The 14676-nt window shown below is 38.7% G+C and overlaps 1 protein-coding gene across 1 annotated transcript in view; it reads right to left on the minus strand.

Moving 5' to 3' along the window:
* The window catches only part of LOC124112915 (mitochondrial potassium channel ATP-binding subunit-like), a 37018-nt gene extending 22725 nt beyond the window's left edge, over positions 1–14293 (minus strand). The window contains exons 1-8 of the mRNA XM_046473106.2: positions 14026–14293; positions 10352–10724; positions 8239–8394; positions 6501–6646; positions 5714–5789; positions 4582–4722; positions 3035–3120; positions 1422–1519 (exon numbers count right to left, since the gene is read on the minus strand). Coding sequence (XP_046329062.2) covers positions 1422–1519; positions 3035–3120; positions 4582–4722; positions 5714–5789; positions 6501–6646; positions 8239–8394; positions 10352–10724; positions 14026–14120 — 1171 coding nt within the window. The 5' untranslated portion in view covers positions 14121–14293. The remainder of the gene's footprint in view (positions 1–1421; positions 1520–3034; positions 3121–4581; positions 4723–5713; positions 5790–6500; positions 6647–8238; positions 8395–10351; positions 10725–14025) is intronic.
* Between the last annotated feature and the right edge of the window lie 383 nt (positions 14294–14676).

The following is a 14676-nucleotide window of genomic DNA, read 5'->3' on the forward strand; positions in this document are numbered from 1 at the left end:
TCCAAATATACACCAGCAAACATGGTCCCTAGGACAACGCCTGGAGAGAGAGAGATGTCAGTCTAACTACAGTCCTCCAAATATACACCAGCAAACATGGTCCCTAGGACAACACCTGTAGAGAGAGATGTCAGTCTAACTACAGTCCTCCAAATATACACCAGCACACATGGTCCCTAGGACAACGCCTGGAGAGAGAGAGATGTCAGTCTAACTACAGTCCTCCAAATATACACCAGCAAACATGGTCCCTAGGACAACACCTGTAGAGAGAGATGTCAGTCTAACTACAGTCTTCCAAATATTAAGCTAACCTTATATGACACTGTATATGGCAACTCAAGACAGCATAACAAATTTATTATACCGAAAGTTTACACAATCTTATTCTTACACTATTTAGTATCTTTATCTCACATGTCATATCAAAATGAAAACATTCACTTACAACCTGTATATATGACAGGACAGGTACATATGTTTCCGACACAACACTTTAATGTAAACACAAACATTAACAATGGAATATATAATGCACTAAATGTGAACATTTAAACAAGTATTATAGCTTGATAGCTGTCCTTGTCCTTGCAACAATGGGCTGCTATCTATTCTTTGGCTATGTGACGTCATTAGCGTTTGTGACGTCATCCTATATTATGTCCTAAATTAGTGACCTCCAATGTGAGCTTTCTTTCTCTATAATTTTTATAAATAAAGTCACAAACGTGGTTTCTTTAATAAAAAATGTCTTAGCACATCACATTTAATGATATGTAAACACAAAACAGTGTCGAATAAAGAATTTCTGTACCAGAATTTTCATGTGAAACATGTGAGGTTGGTGCTGGAAAATTCAAGATGGCTGTTACTGATGGTATATGGTCTCATATTTGGTCAGCAACAACCATTTTTTACTTTTACTGATGGTATATGGTCTCATATTTGGTCAGCAACAACCAGTTTTTACTTTTACTGATGGTATATGGTCTCATATTTGGTCAGCAACAACCATTTTTTACTTTTACTGATGGTATATGGGCTCATATGGGGTTAATAGTTCTGCTCTCTGATTGGTCAATCTCACCTCAAGGCATAATAAATTGTGATATGTAGTGACATTAAAAGAGGCACATTACGGTACTTCTATACCATGCATACAGAAAACATAGCCAAGATGCTGAGCTGGGTAATGCCTCATAGTTGTTTAGATATGGTATGTCAAAGGTCAAATGGTAAATACTGCAATATAAGTATAGGCATCATTTTGAAACGTTTGTGGATCATCAAAATAAACATGTTTAAAGAAAACAACTTTCATTTTTAGGAAAACTAATTACAAACATATGTATATGTACTTAATGAGTGTATCAGAATGTCTTTAGTGTGTTTATGATAATCCGATGTGTGTGTCCTCCTACCATTGAGAGCAGCATTAGCCAGACCCTGGAACATGCCGATACCGATGCCCAGCTGTGTGTTGAGGTGACACGCCTTCTCCACCTGCTGGCTGTACAGCCTGGACAAAACATCACATGTCAGAACCATCAGGAATAGATAAAGAGGTATTCACACGGTACAACTAGTTGGTACAGCTTGTTGTATGCAATTAGTAGTACAAACAGAAGTTGCATAAAACTTGGCATCCACGCGGCGGTGAATTGCGTACAACTCGGATCTCGCGAGATCTGTTTTTAAGACGATATTTACACTACGTCATGGTCACACATTTACCATATTGGTGACGACCCGGGCCACGCAAAGACATTTCTGTGAGCACGTAACACTATAAATACCATGTCAACAAATAGTACGCAATGAAATCATGTAGTTACACTGTCTGGTCATAAAAAGTGTTCATTGTATATGTGGACTTGTGTTTGTAACCTATTTCATTAATTTTATTTAAAATTTCATTCAATATCATTGGGTAAGTTTTAACCCAAATCACCAGTAGATTTGAAGAAAAAGTTTCTTATCACCTGTTTGTTTACCTGAATTCACTGAGTGAGTGAGTGAGTTGGGTTTAACGCCGCTTTTAACAGTAATCCAGTTATATCACGGCATGTCAGCTTAATGTGGGAGGAAAGCCCGAAGTGATTCAGGTCTAAGAAGTTTACCACTTCGGTGAAACCAACGAGCACGGGTATGGTGCTGACAAACCTAGAAACATAATCGGGGTGAACAGGGATTCGAACCCACAATCATGGGTTTCTGGCGTGCCCAAGGGACGCAACTCTGCACAGCGAATCACGGCGCCTTAGACAACTGGGCCACCCGTGCCCCCTGAATTCACTGAAGGGGTCGGTGTTATTTATTTTGGTGCATAGAACTCCAAAAAGAAATTCTTCCAAAATACTGAATCCCATAGAGGGGGATGCGCATTATACTTTGGTGCACACGATACTCGAGAAAATACGGTACTCAATTATTTAACTTACTATTTTCAGCCTCAAAGATGTTACAACACAACACCTAGAGGAGCAGGGTAACCTACTCAAGGTCACACATTTACCATTTTGGACCCATGCTTGCCGTAAAAGGTGACTCTACTTGTCGTAAAAGGCGACTAACGGGATCGGGTGGTCAGGCTCACTGACTTGGTTGATGCATGTCATCGATCCCAATTGCGTGGATAGATGCTCATGATATTAATCACTGGATTGTCTGGTCCAGACTCGATTATTTACAGACCGCCGTCATATAGCTGGAATATTGCTGAGTGCGGCGTTAAACAACAAAAGCAACCAACCAAATGCAACGAATTTACCATTTTGGTACCAACCCACTGGTACCAACTAATTTCTATACCCGCCTACCTTATCCAGTGTCCAAAACTATGTCTACTAGCCCAAACATGGCTCTAAGCATCACTTAGCAGATTTTAGTCTTATCATATGGACTATTAAAGGCTTAGCTTACTAGACCAAACAGAAATTTACTAGACTCGGTCCTCGGACAAGTGACTGAAGTCATGGACTGCTATCTAACCCCCATCACATTGACAACAATCACCATCTAAATAAGTGCTTACTCGTTTTCCTTTGATTCCATGGCAAAGGCTCTGACAGTCCGAACATTCCCTATGGCCTCGTCCGCAACAGCTGTAGCTTGAGATACCTGTAAATATTGCTCTGTTGAATTACAAGTACAAATACAGTTTTACTTGAGACAATACAAACAGCAAGAACATTTACACTGTATAATACATACAGTACTCATGTGAATCAGTGAATCAGAGATTAATGTGTTTGTTTGTTGTTTAACGCCACACCCAGCAATATTCAAGCTTATGACAGCGGTCTGTAAACAATCAAATCTGGACCAGACAATCCAGTGATTGATATAAGCATCGATCTACGCAATCGGGATATGATGACATGCATCAACCAAGTCAGCGAGCCTGACCACATAATCCCACCAGTCACTTTTGAGCACTTAAATTTTGTGAAAGGAACACTATTTAAATTTGATTGCACTTGCAGGGCTAGACATGGACCAAAGTTCATTAGTCCAAGACTATTTTTCCCTGTCTCACTATTTACATAAACAACTTGTTCAAAATGAGCTATGGATAGGGCCGTGACAAATACATTTTGATACGTATCACGAATATAGGGTAACGAATACGAACATTTATTCACAAATACAATAACAAGTTACTTCACGGTACTCAGCTGGTATTGTGTTTGCGTTGGGGGAAAAACAATGTGTCAGTGTAAAACAGTGTCCGTTTTTTAACAATGTACGTAAATGTATGTTATGTAATTACTTTGGTTGAAACATTTCAGTGATAGTTTTTGTGAGTGAGTGAGTGAGTTGGGTTTAATGCTGCTTTTAACAGTATTCCAGTTATATCACGGCGTGTCAGCTTAATGTGGGAGGAAAGCCCGAAGTGATGCAGGTCTAAGACGTTTACCACTTCGGTGAAACCCACGAGCACGGGTATGGTGCTGACAAACCCAGAAACGTAATTGGGGTGAGCAGGGGTTCAAACCCACAGTCATAGGTTTCTGGCGTGCCCAAGGGATGCAACTCTGCATGGCGAATCGCGGCACCTAAGACGACTGGGCCACCCGTGCCTCCTATTTTTTGTTAAACAAACAAGCAATACATTGGGACAATGCTGCTTATTGCCTGCTGGTTGACAGTGCCATGAGGGTCCTTGGAAAACTGACACAAGTTATGCTTGAGTTCAAGTGGAAAAAACACTCTTTACAAAATCTTTTTACATAATCGATTCTAGTGGCCACGATTAACGAATTCAGTTCATGCAGAGATACAGTTTGATTCACCTGATACGCGAGTAAATAATAACAGCCCTTATGGACGAGTTGGATCAGTACAATGGTATCCACCAGTTTGGTCAGAAAAGCTACTTACAATCATCACTAATACTATCAGTTAACCATGTTAACTCTCAATGACCCTTAGCCCGGACCAGTCAAATTTACAAGAGTCTTCATGAGACAATATAATGCCTGCCTGTGCAAAGCATCAGGAACAAATATGAATCATTTTCAGATAATTCAAGACACAGAAAATCAACTTTAATAATTAAAGGATCAGATAAAAAATGACCTGTTCCTGAGCTTTCCTTGACAATGTACGAAGATTGGACCCAAGTGCTGTTCCTGCGGAGATGATTGCTGGGACGACAATCAGCATGATGCCGGTTAGCTTTGGTGAGATCATGAGTAGACTTGCAACACAGCCAACAGTCTGAAAACATGGAACACGACCATGATACCTCCATGTCTGATGACATATAGTTTGTTTCTTGTTTAACCAGGGCTACACACAGACCCATGTCTGCTAGTCCAAAACCAGTGAACATTGAGGACTTGTGGTTTCTCCCCAAATTATTTATGTTACACAAACCACAAGTCCAAATGTTGGTTTGTTTGTTGTTTAACGCTGCACCAACCAAGTCAGTGAACCTGACCACCTGATTCCCTTAGTTGCCCAATACGACAAGCTTATTCGCCCAATACGACAAGCTTAGTTGCCTCTTAAAACAAGCAAGGGTTGCTGAAAACCAACTCTAACCCGGATTTCCATGGGTCTACCACTTTAATGATATCTGCAAGCATGAGCATGGTGCTGACAAACCAATGACTACAAACAGGTCCATCTGGGTTCGAACCTACAACCAGCAAATCCTTGGTGTTCTAAGTGATCTCTGCACAATTAATGCAACACCTTGGACCACTGGGCCACCCTTGTGGGGAGAGAAAAGAGCAAAACCAAATGCCATAATGCACATGTGCAAATATCAGAACGTTATTACACATGATCATTTTACTCTGATGGGTAATGTTTGTTTGTTTGATTGTTTGTTATTTAATGCCGCACTCTGCAATATTCCTGCTATATGACGGTGGTCTGTATATATTTGAGTCTGGACCAGACAATCCAGTTTTTGACATCATGAGCATCAACCTATGCAATTGGGATATGATGACATGCATCAACCAAGTCAGTGAGCCTGACCACCCGATCCCATTAGTCGCCTCTTACAACAGGCATAGTCGCCTTTTACAGCAAGCGTATGTTGCTGAAGACCTATTCTATCCCGGATATTCACAGGTCTATGGGTAATGTAAGTCAATTCACAACAGTATTATAATCACGAGATAGATGGCACTACAGTCAATAAGTTAAAATTAAACAAAGTTTGCCTATATATGCTACTACAGAAGGTATGTCAAACCTGTGTGGTAGCGCGAAGACCTTGAGAAATACACAACTTGAATGAACTTTTGAAATCTTGAATATCAGTGGTGAGTCTGAAAAAAAACAAATCATTTGGACCAGTCAAACTTGTGCGAGTGTGTGTGAGATAGATAGTGTTCCAGTTACATTACAGAGTGTCATCTAATGTGAGAGGAAAGTCATTCGACGCATATCACAGAAATTTACCAGTCTGGTGAAGCCAGTGCTGACAAACCAAGGATCATAATCATGTTGAATATGGAAACACCCATGGTCAGCAGATCCTTACATGACTAAGGGACATAACTCAGCACAGTGATGTGTTAACTCAAAATCAAACATTTAAATTGTATTCCTAAATGGAGATTATTAGTGTTTCTGTAACGTAAATATCATATATCAAGAATATAAACTGTATTCGTAATGTACGATAGTTACGATACCGAAATAAAAGTGGGAAGTAATATCTTTATCTGACAATAACAGAAGTTTAAGATATAATTTCACTCAATGAAGTAGCTTGAGATATTGCAACAATGTATGGAGCTTGAAAGTAGTTCCTAGTATGTGACCTTATTTGTTTATATATTGGTTAGTAAGTTTAACAGATTGGTTTACACAATAATACTACTTACTATAGAATAAAATGTAAATTTTATGATGTGATGATCTTTTGGTATCACAGCCCACTTCTACTAAGAAGGAAAACACCTCGACTCTTTACAGATGTATGTACAAGATGAAGACAGAAAGTTTACCATGTTAATGTACATGATGCATGTTACCTGTTGATCAGCTCCCCGGTCTTGTGCCTGTCGTAAAACTCTATGTCTTGACTGAGCAGAGATTCAAACAACTGTATCTTCATCCTGGCGGCCACATTCTCCCCCACAGTGGACAAAAGCGAGATATACCCGAACGTCAACAAACCCTGCACAGAAAATATATACAGTGAAACAGCGACAGAAACTAAAAGTTTTAGTCAACTAGTCCTTATAATGATAACATATAGCAAAACCGTTATAAAGGGCAAATTTCTACTAGTCCTTAAATTTGGCAAGGACTATAGGACTAGTGCCATTTCTAACGCTGGTAAAACCTCATTACCATGAGCCCTTCCAGATGCTCACTACTGGAACCGTGAAGATCCGGGTAGAATAGGTCTTTAGCAACCCATACTGTAAAAGGCGACAATGCATGTCGTAAGAGCCGACTAACGGCTCACTGACTTGGTTGATGCATGTCATCGATCCCAACTGCGTGGATTGATGATCATGATATTAATAAGTGGATTGTCTGGTCCAGACTTGATTATGTCATATAGCTGGAATATTGCTGAGTGCGGCGTTAAACAACAAACCAACCAAAACCAACTACTGGTAATGATGACAAATGTACAAAGGGACATTACTCTGTACCTGTGATTCAGTTATCCAGACATTCATTAATCCGGACAATTAAACAGGGAATGCTACGCTGGGACTTATCAAGTACATTTGTATTCCAAACTATGAGTCCATGGCAGGCCGACAAAATTGTTTTGTTTGAACTGGGGCTTCATAAAAGTTCTTATTCTAAATATCATTTTATCATTTGTTGTTTGACCCCACACACAGCAATATTCCAGCATTGGCATTGTGTATTCAATATTCCAGCTATTTGATGGAGGTCTGTAAATAAGCGAGTCTGGACCAGACAATACAGTGATTGACATGAGCATGAATTCACACAATTGGATATGACGACAAGTTATAGAGACAGACCACCCGATCCATTTAGTTGCCTCTTACGTGAGTGAGTGAGTTGGATTTTATGCCGCTTTTAGCAATACTGCAGCAATATCACGTTAGGGGAAACCAGAAATGGGTTTCACATTGTACCCATGTGGGGAATCGAACCCTGGCCTTAGGCGTGAAGATCTAATGCTTTAACCGATAGGCTACCCCACCACCCCTTGTTGCAATAGGTTGCTGGCATGCTATATCCATACCCAGAATCCAGGCAAAAATAACAACAGTCATGGCTATGTTTGTATTTACTGATTTGTTGAAACAATTCATCAAGTGAGGTGAGATGAGGTGAAATTGGGTTTAACGTCGCATCCAAGATTATTGCACTTATATAGCAACGTGCATGCACGTGTGTGTCTGTGGCTTCTTGTACTAGTCCGGACTGATGCCGATTTATAGTGCTAGCTCACTGAGATACCATGCCGCAGTTTAACATGAATACCCCACTCAGACACAGTATACTGACTCCGAGCAGACCAGTCCTTGTTTTAGCCCCTTAATGTCGAGCGCCAGACAGGGTAACAACAAGTACCATCTTTTAACGTCTTTTGGTATGATGCGGCCGGGGATCGAACCCCGGACCCTCCGCTCTCCGGGTGGACGCTCTACCACAAGACCACGGAGGCGGCAAATTCATCAAGAGTATAATAATGCGAAATGTACTTAACAAAGTGCATTGCCTTTAACCAATACAATTTCATACAGTTACATGCCTATGATGAGATAGCATCACCTGCAAGCAATAGATTCCCAATAGCTTCATAGCAGGCTTTTTGATGTCATCAAAGAAGCTGGCCGCTGTGTCTGTCGTGAACTTTGACACCACGTTCACAAGGTCGCCCAGCATTAACGGAATGTTGATGTTTACGACTGCTACTGCAAGGGCACTCTGGGAAAATAAGCATAATTATGAAGAGAAAGAAATTCCTGTAATGGATTCATTCTTCAGATGTTTTCTGAAGAAAGGAAACAATAAATACAGACAGCAATTATGGTGAAGGTGAGGTGAGGTGAAAATGGGGTTTAATGTCGCGTCCAAGATTATTGCACTTATATAGCAACGTCAATCTCATTAAAATCAGATCTTAGTTTTCGCTACCGCTAAACAAAGATCTGAGGACATCCCATACCGGTCACGTCAGAAGGACCTTTCGTTAATTTTGACCGACCAATGAAATGACTGACAAGAAATTGACATTAGCAAATCAGAAGGCAGTTTTCTCAAGCTCAACACTAATTTCAAACTGGCGACTACGCTTCGAAACATACTTTGAAATATTCTCAATTATAAATTTTAAAACTGATATGAACATTATGGAATGGCTTATACATGGCCTAGATTGTTTTTTTTTGTTTTAAACATTTTATTTCACCTTTTCCCTGTTACATGAGGATAGATTGTATGGATATAATAATAAAACCTGTAACTGTCATTCGTATACCATCTGTTAAATTTTTTGTGGTTGCATGATTAGAAAACACAGGTTTTATTATTAGATTGCATGGATATAATAATAAAACCTGTAACCCTTGCTCGGATTACCATCTGTTAAATATTTCGTGGTTGCATGATTAGAAAACACATTCCGACTGTCACTTTCATGATCTGGTAAGCGACGCTCTGATAGGTTGGATGAAAGGTCGTTCTGACGTGACCCGTAATGGGATGTCCTCAGATCTTTGTTTAGCGATAGTGAGAACAAAGATCTGATTTTAATGAGATTGATAGCAACCTGCATGCACATGTGTGTGTGGCTGCTTGGACTAGTCCGGACTGATTTAAAGCGCTAGCCCACTGAGATACCATCCCACAGTTTAACATTCATACCCCACCCAGACACAGTATACTGACTCCGACCAACCAGTCCTTGTTTAAGCTCCTTAATGCCTAGTGCTAGACAGGGTAACAACAAGTACCATCTTTAAACATCTTTTGGTATGACCTGGCTGGGGATCGAACCACAGACCTTCTCTCTCCGGGCGGACACTCTACCACTAGACCACGGAGGCGGTCGACAGCAATCGAGACTTCTAATCATAGATAGTTTGAGATGAGCTTGATAGACAGCTTCTGTCAGCATGTTTAGATATACCAAACAAACATCAATGATTATAAGAAAGAATAAAAAATGCTGATAAAATATCAGTTAACTCCATAATTGCATAAAATGTTGAATGTCACACACAAAGTAAATGATGACCACTTTTAATCCATAGAGTGTACTTGGAAGGCATACACATGATGCTGTAGTAGGATGTTGATGTTTTAATTTATTATTCATAAATCAATTAGGACAAAACAAATATTTTATTATGGATATTATAAACAAATCATTTGCTTCATAAGCATGATCAGGGAGCAAATCAAACAAGCCATGGAAATATAAGTAAAAAAAACGATAATAGAGAATGTCAAACCAGCCATGGAAATATAAGTAAAAAAAACGATAATAGAGAATGTCAAAACAGCCATGGAAATATAAGTAAAAAAACAATAATAGAGAATGTCAAAACAGCCATGGAAATATAAGTTAAAAAAACGATAATAGAGAATGTCAAAACAGCCATCCCAGAAGAGAATTCAATAAAAAAAAATCTCAACTCCCCAAGCGTAGACACCATTGGTCATAGTCAACTACCGGTAGTCCAGAACTCATTTCTGACCAGTGGTTTTAGCAATATCTCTCGATTGTGGTAGAAACAACTAGCACCTCTGGATTGTCACAAGTCTCAGAGTAACTGACTAGTGGCCATTTCTAGCCCTGGGGTCTCCCAACAGAGATTATCTAACTATTATGACAATGACACTGATTTTCTCATGCATGAACAATGGTACGTCCACTTACTGCCACTGCTGCCATTAGGTACCATATCTCAGGAAGCAAGAGCTTCCAGAGACCTTTGTGATCAAAACTCGGATCTGGCACCGATTCATCTTTGTTGGTTCCCACCAGTCTGGTTCTGTGGTGCTGCTGTTTACAGTGGGCATTATTTCCCCGATGGTGGTACCATGCTAAACTAGTTCCTATCACACCTATACAAGGTATACTCAGTCTTCCACATAATGTTATTGTTTTATGTGTTGAACGCAGAGAGAGATTTCTCAGGTGAACAGCCCAGCTTTCATTGCTTGTGATTTGTGATACATGGTGAGATTTGGTTGAAATCCTTGCAGCACATTTGACACAGGCCCTTAGAGCTTCCTTGCTGCAAAGTGCCCTGTAAAAACATAAGTGAGTGAGTGAGTTTGGTATTATGCCACTTTTAACAGTATTCCAATTACCATATTCGACATAATCAGCACCCAGTGCACTCTCAAAATTATAAATGTGGGGCTCTTATTAGAATATAATTTATATAATTAAAGACTAGAATTAGAACAGAGTTGAAAGATCGCAATTTTGTGGTTTATGCTGACAGCCTGAAATGTATATATACGACAGATATATTTTTCCGGAATCTAATTGCCCATAATTAAGGGTGCATATAACAAACATATTATACACGAATAAATAAGTCTTGTGTACATTTATCAATCAGAAGGGGTGCTAATTGGGATTGTTCAATAGCCAATATATTAGTAAATATCGCCATAGGTGCTTATTAGAGCGTGGCGCTTATTACATCGAATACGGTATATCATAGTTTGTAGGAGAAAAACTCGAAGTGATGCAGGTCTAAGGCGTCTACCACTTTGGTGAAACCCGAAAAACATAAGTACCTGTACAAAACTATAATTAAATTTAGAATGTCACATCCTACATTCACTATATTTATATACACACACAGCAGGAATTTCTCTGCTTGAAAAGGTACATTCAGCAAAAACAACCAATAATGTAAACAACAAATTTGTTCCAAAATCTGATTCAAAATATCCCCTTGTTTTAAAATCCATGGAAATACATTTTAGATTCCCAGCCCTGGCTGATGCACATTGCAAACTTTCAGAAGATATCCTTCTGACGAAATGATGAGTTAGTGGGTTTTACAGCAATATTAAAGCAATGCCATAAAAACAAGTTCTGTAATTTGTGCAATAACCCAACCTCTCAATAGTTATTAGTAAACAATTAAAACAGCTGATTATAAAACCTTTAATCTGAAATATACCAGCCACTTACTAACTAAAATATCTAAATAATTAATTGCTCCATGTTTTACCCTTTAATGTACATTAAATTGTATAGGTAAAGATGAATAAGATACATAACTTGTCATGTTAATGCCGTCACAAAATCCTATTACTGCAATGACTTTGGGTACAAATTACTGGTCAAAAACAAGCCGAGTACCGTATTCGACGCAATAAGCAGCCTGCTCTAATAAGCGCCCACGGCGATATTTGCTAATATGTTGGCTAGTGAACAATACTAATAAGCACCCCTTCCGATTGATAAATGTACACAACACTTATTTATTCGTGTTTAATACGCACTCGTGTGTTATATGCACCCTTTATTATGGGCAATTCTACCATGAATTTGGATTTTACTTGATTCTGATTGATCAATCAGAGGCTATTAAATCACAATAAACCCCCTCTGATTGAAACAGCTGGTTTGACGACCGCATCACCGCGGAAGCTAATATTCATAGAATAGTACTATTTTCAGTCATTGTCGGTAGGCATATTTAGATAATTATACCTACAATTACAGGTTACAAAATGCACAGATGCGGTTACTACAGTATTCAAGTGTGGCAATACATTTCATGCAGAAAACACGTTAGAAATCTACAAATCTATTTACGTTTTGGAGACAACAGAAAGCTTGGAATTTTGGCGCTTTTCTGTATATGACTGTGACGTCATATCTTTTGCGTCACAATGAGCGATATGACGTCATAATGGTGACGTGCGATGTAGAGCGAAAGCCTTGCAAAGCTTGCCTTGTTTTCTTTAGGGATGCCCACCTCATGTTAGCTTACCAAGTTGCCGTGCTTATATGCTTTCAATGCCTGTCATATGTTCGAGTGAAGTATTACGGTGTCAACAAACTGCTTGAGTATATACAGCACCATATTTTGTTTCGGTGATTCCGTAATTCAGATCGATAACCCACTCAAAACACTGGATTCATCCCATGCCGCTTCACTCAGTATGTTTGCTAACACCAAAGAGTTCGCATTTTATTTAGTCATGGTAGAATGGAGATAAACATACTGTGTTTTCAATGTAGAGCTAGGTTATCTGTAGATTTAACCCCGCTAAATTTAACATTTGAAACCTCACGCTGCGCGTTTGGTTCCAAATTCAATTTAGCGGGGTTAAATCTACAGGTAACCTAGCTCTACACTGAAAACACAGTATGTTTATCTCCTAATTAAATTCTGGAAAAATGTATGTCTCGTATATAAACATTTGGGGCAGTCAGTATGAACCACGAAATTTATCTTATAACTTTTTTCACCAAAATAATTTTCTAATAAGAGCCCACTATTTTTAATTTTAAGAGCGCCCTGGGTGCTTTTTACGTCAAATACGGTATTTGGGTAAAAATCATTAGGTACAGATAACCTACTCGGCCTGCTCAGTAAGAAATTACCTACAGCCATTAGTTGTGTAATGATATGGCAATACAGTATTGTTTTGCGATACAAGGACCACGATACATTGATTTACAACTCCTGTATCGCGATATATACAATACATTACAATACACGTCACATCGGTGTAAAAACATAATAATAACAGTAATTGTTGAACAACCAGTTAACGCAGATTCTCTAGTATTTTTCTCGGTTATCTATATATTGCATCACATTCCCAATACCCTCTAGCCAACATGTTTGTGCCCTACAACATCCCATCTTTGATATCTGAAATCTAAAAACAAATGATTTAGGGTTGTAATTCACCTGCAAGAAGAAAGAATATCAACTTATGAAATTTAAGTACTGAATTGGGATACAAATAATATCGCACCAAAAGTGTCAGAATATTTATTGTATTACGACTCCACCATATCATTACATGTCTAACAGCCAGGGGGCCACATACCGATCTCTGTAACAACCTTTGTATAAACAGGGGAATAAAAAAGGACTGAAATTTTGACAGCAGGCAAAATGAACCATCGCCAAAGCAGATCAGACGACTTTGACAAACAGTGATCCATTTTGGCCTGACAAATGGATCACTATGATAAAATTATCCAATCTATTTTGGTTATGGTCAGGCTTGACTGACACCCTGAAATTTAATAATTGTATTGTAAAATGTAAATGAACAAAAACTATTGATTTAATACTTTTTTTAAACTCACTTAAAGCAGAATTTGCCATGTTTATAAGGAAATAATTTTGTTAAACTTTGGACTAGCCTTAGAGAATGACACTATTCAGAATATTGTCCTAACTGACAGCTGCAGTGAAGATTTGATTATCACAGGAGCGGATATGACCAGGATAGGAAATATATACCAATCCGCGCAGCGTAGGATAGGTAACCGTCACTAATCACTAATAATCCATAATTTACAGTAATGTAAGGAGGGACATTGCACACAGATATCACCTCGGAGGAAGAAAACTTGCTGCCAGCGAACTGAGTAGACGATATTTAGCAGACGATGCTCTTCTCATGAAGACGCCACCACGGATGAAACTCATGTTGGGAGCTGTGGTTTCAGTGTGATTTCTATCTAAAAGAAATCACTTTGATGTTATGCTTTCACTAATTGCGAATTGTACAAAAATATACATTTTCCGAGCTCTTGATTTGCTAAGAAACATTTAGAGGGCAAAGAGCAATTCGCCGCATGGAGAACGCCATGTTTACAAAGCTAGGGCTTGGAAGTCAGTTTCGTATTAGAGAGAGCACAGCCACAAGTCATAACGTTCGAAAATTATATTTTGTTAAAAAAAGAAGTTTTGACTGTTTCTCTTGTCAACAATAGTATTGCACAATACCATGTAAAACGAAAGTACCACTTTGTTTGGGTTGATCAATAGGAGATATTGTTATCCGAAACGAGACATATATATCTTTTAACTCAGCTGGTATGTAAATCTATTTGTAGTGACTGAGGGATATTACAACTAAATATATATTTCATTTCAAATAAGAAACATTTATACATTAGATCTAGAGAAATATATGAACAAACATATAGATACCAGTTTCGGAAAATATATTTCAGTTTTAGAACAAACCGCGAAGTCTAGC

This window comes from Haliotis rufescens, unplaced genomic scaffold, assembly GCF_023055435.1.
Source record: "Haliotis rufescens isolate VD_foot unplaced genomic scaffold, xgHalRufe1.0.p SCAF_6, whole genome shotgun sequence".
Classification (NCBI taxonomy): Eukaryota; Metazoa; Mollusca; class Gastropoda; order Lepetellida; family Haliotidae; genus Haliotis; species Haliotis rufescens.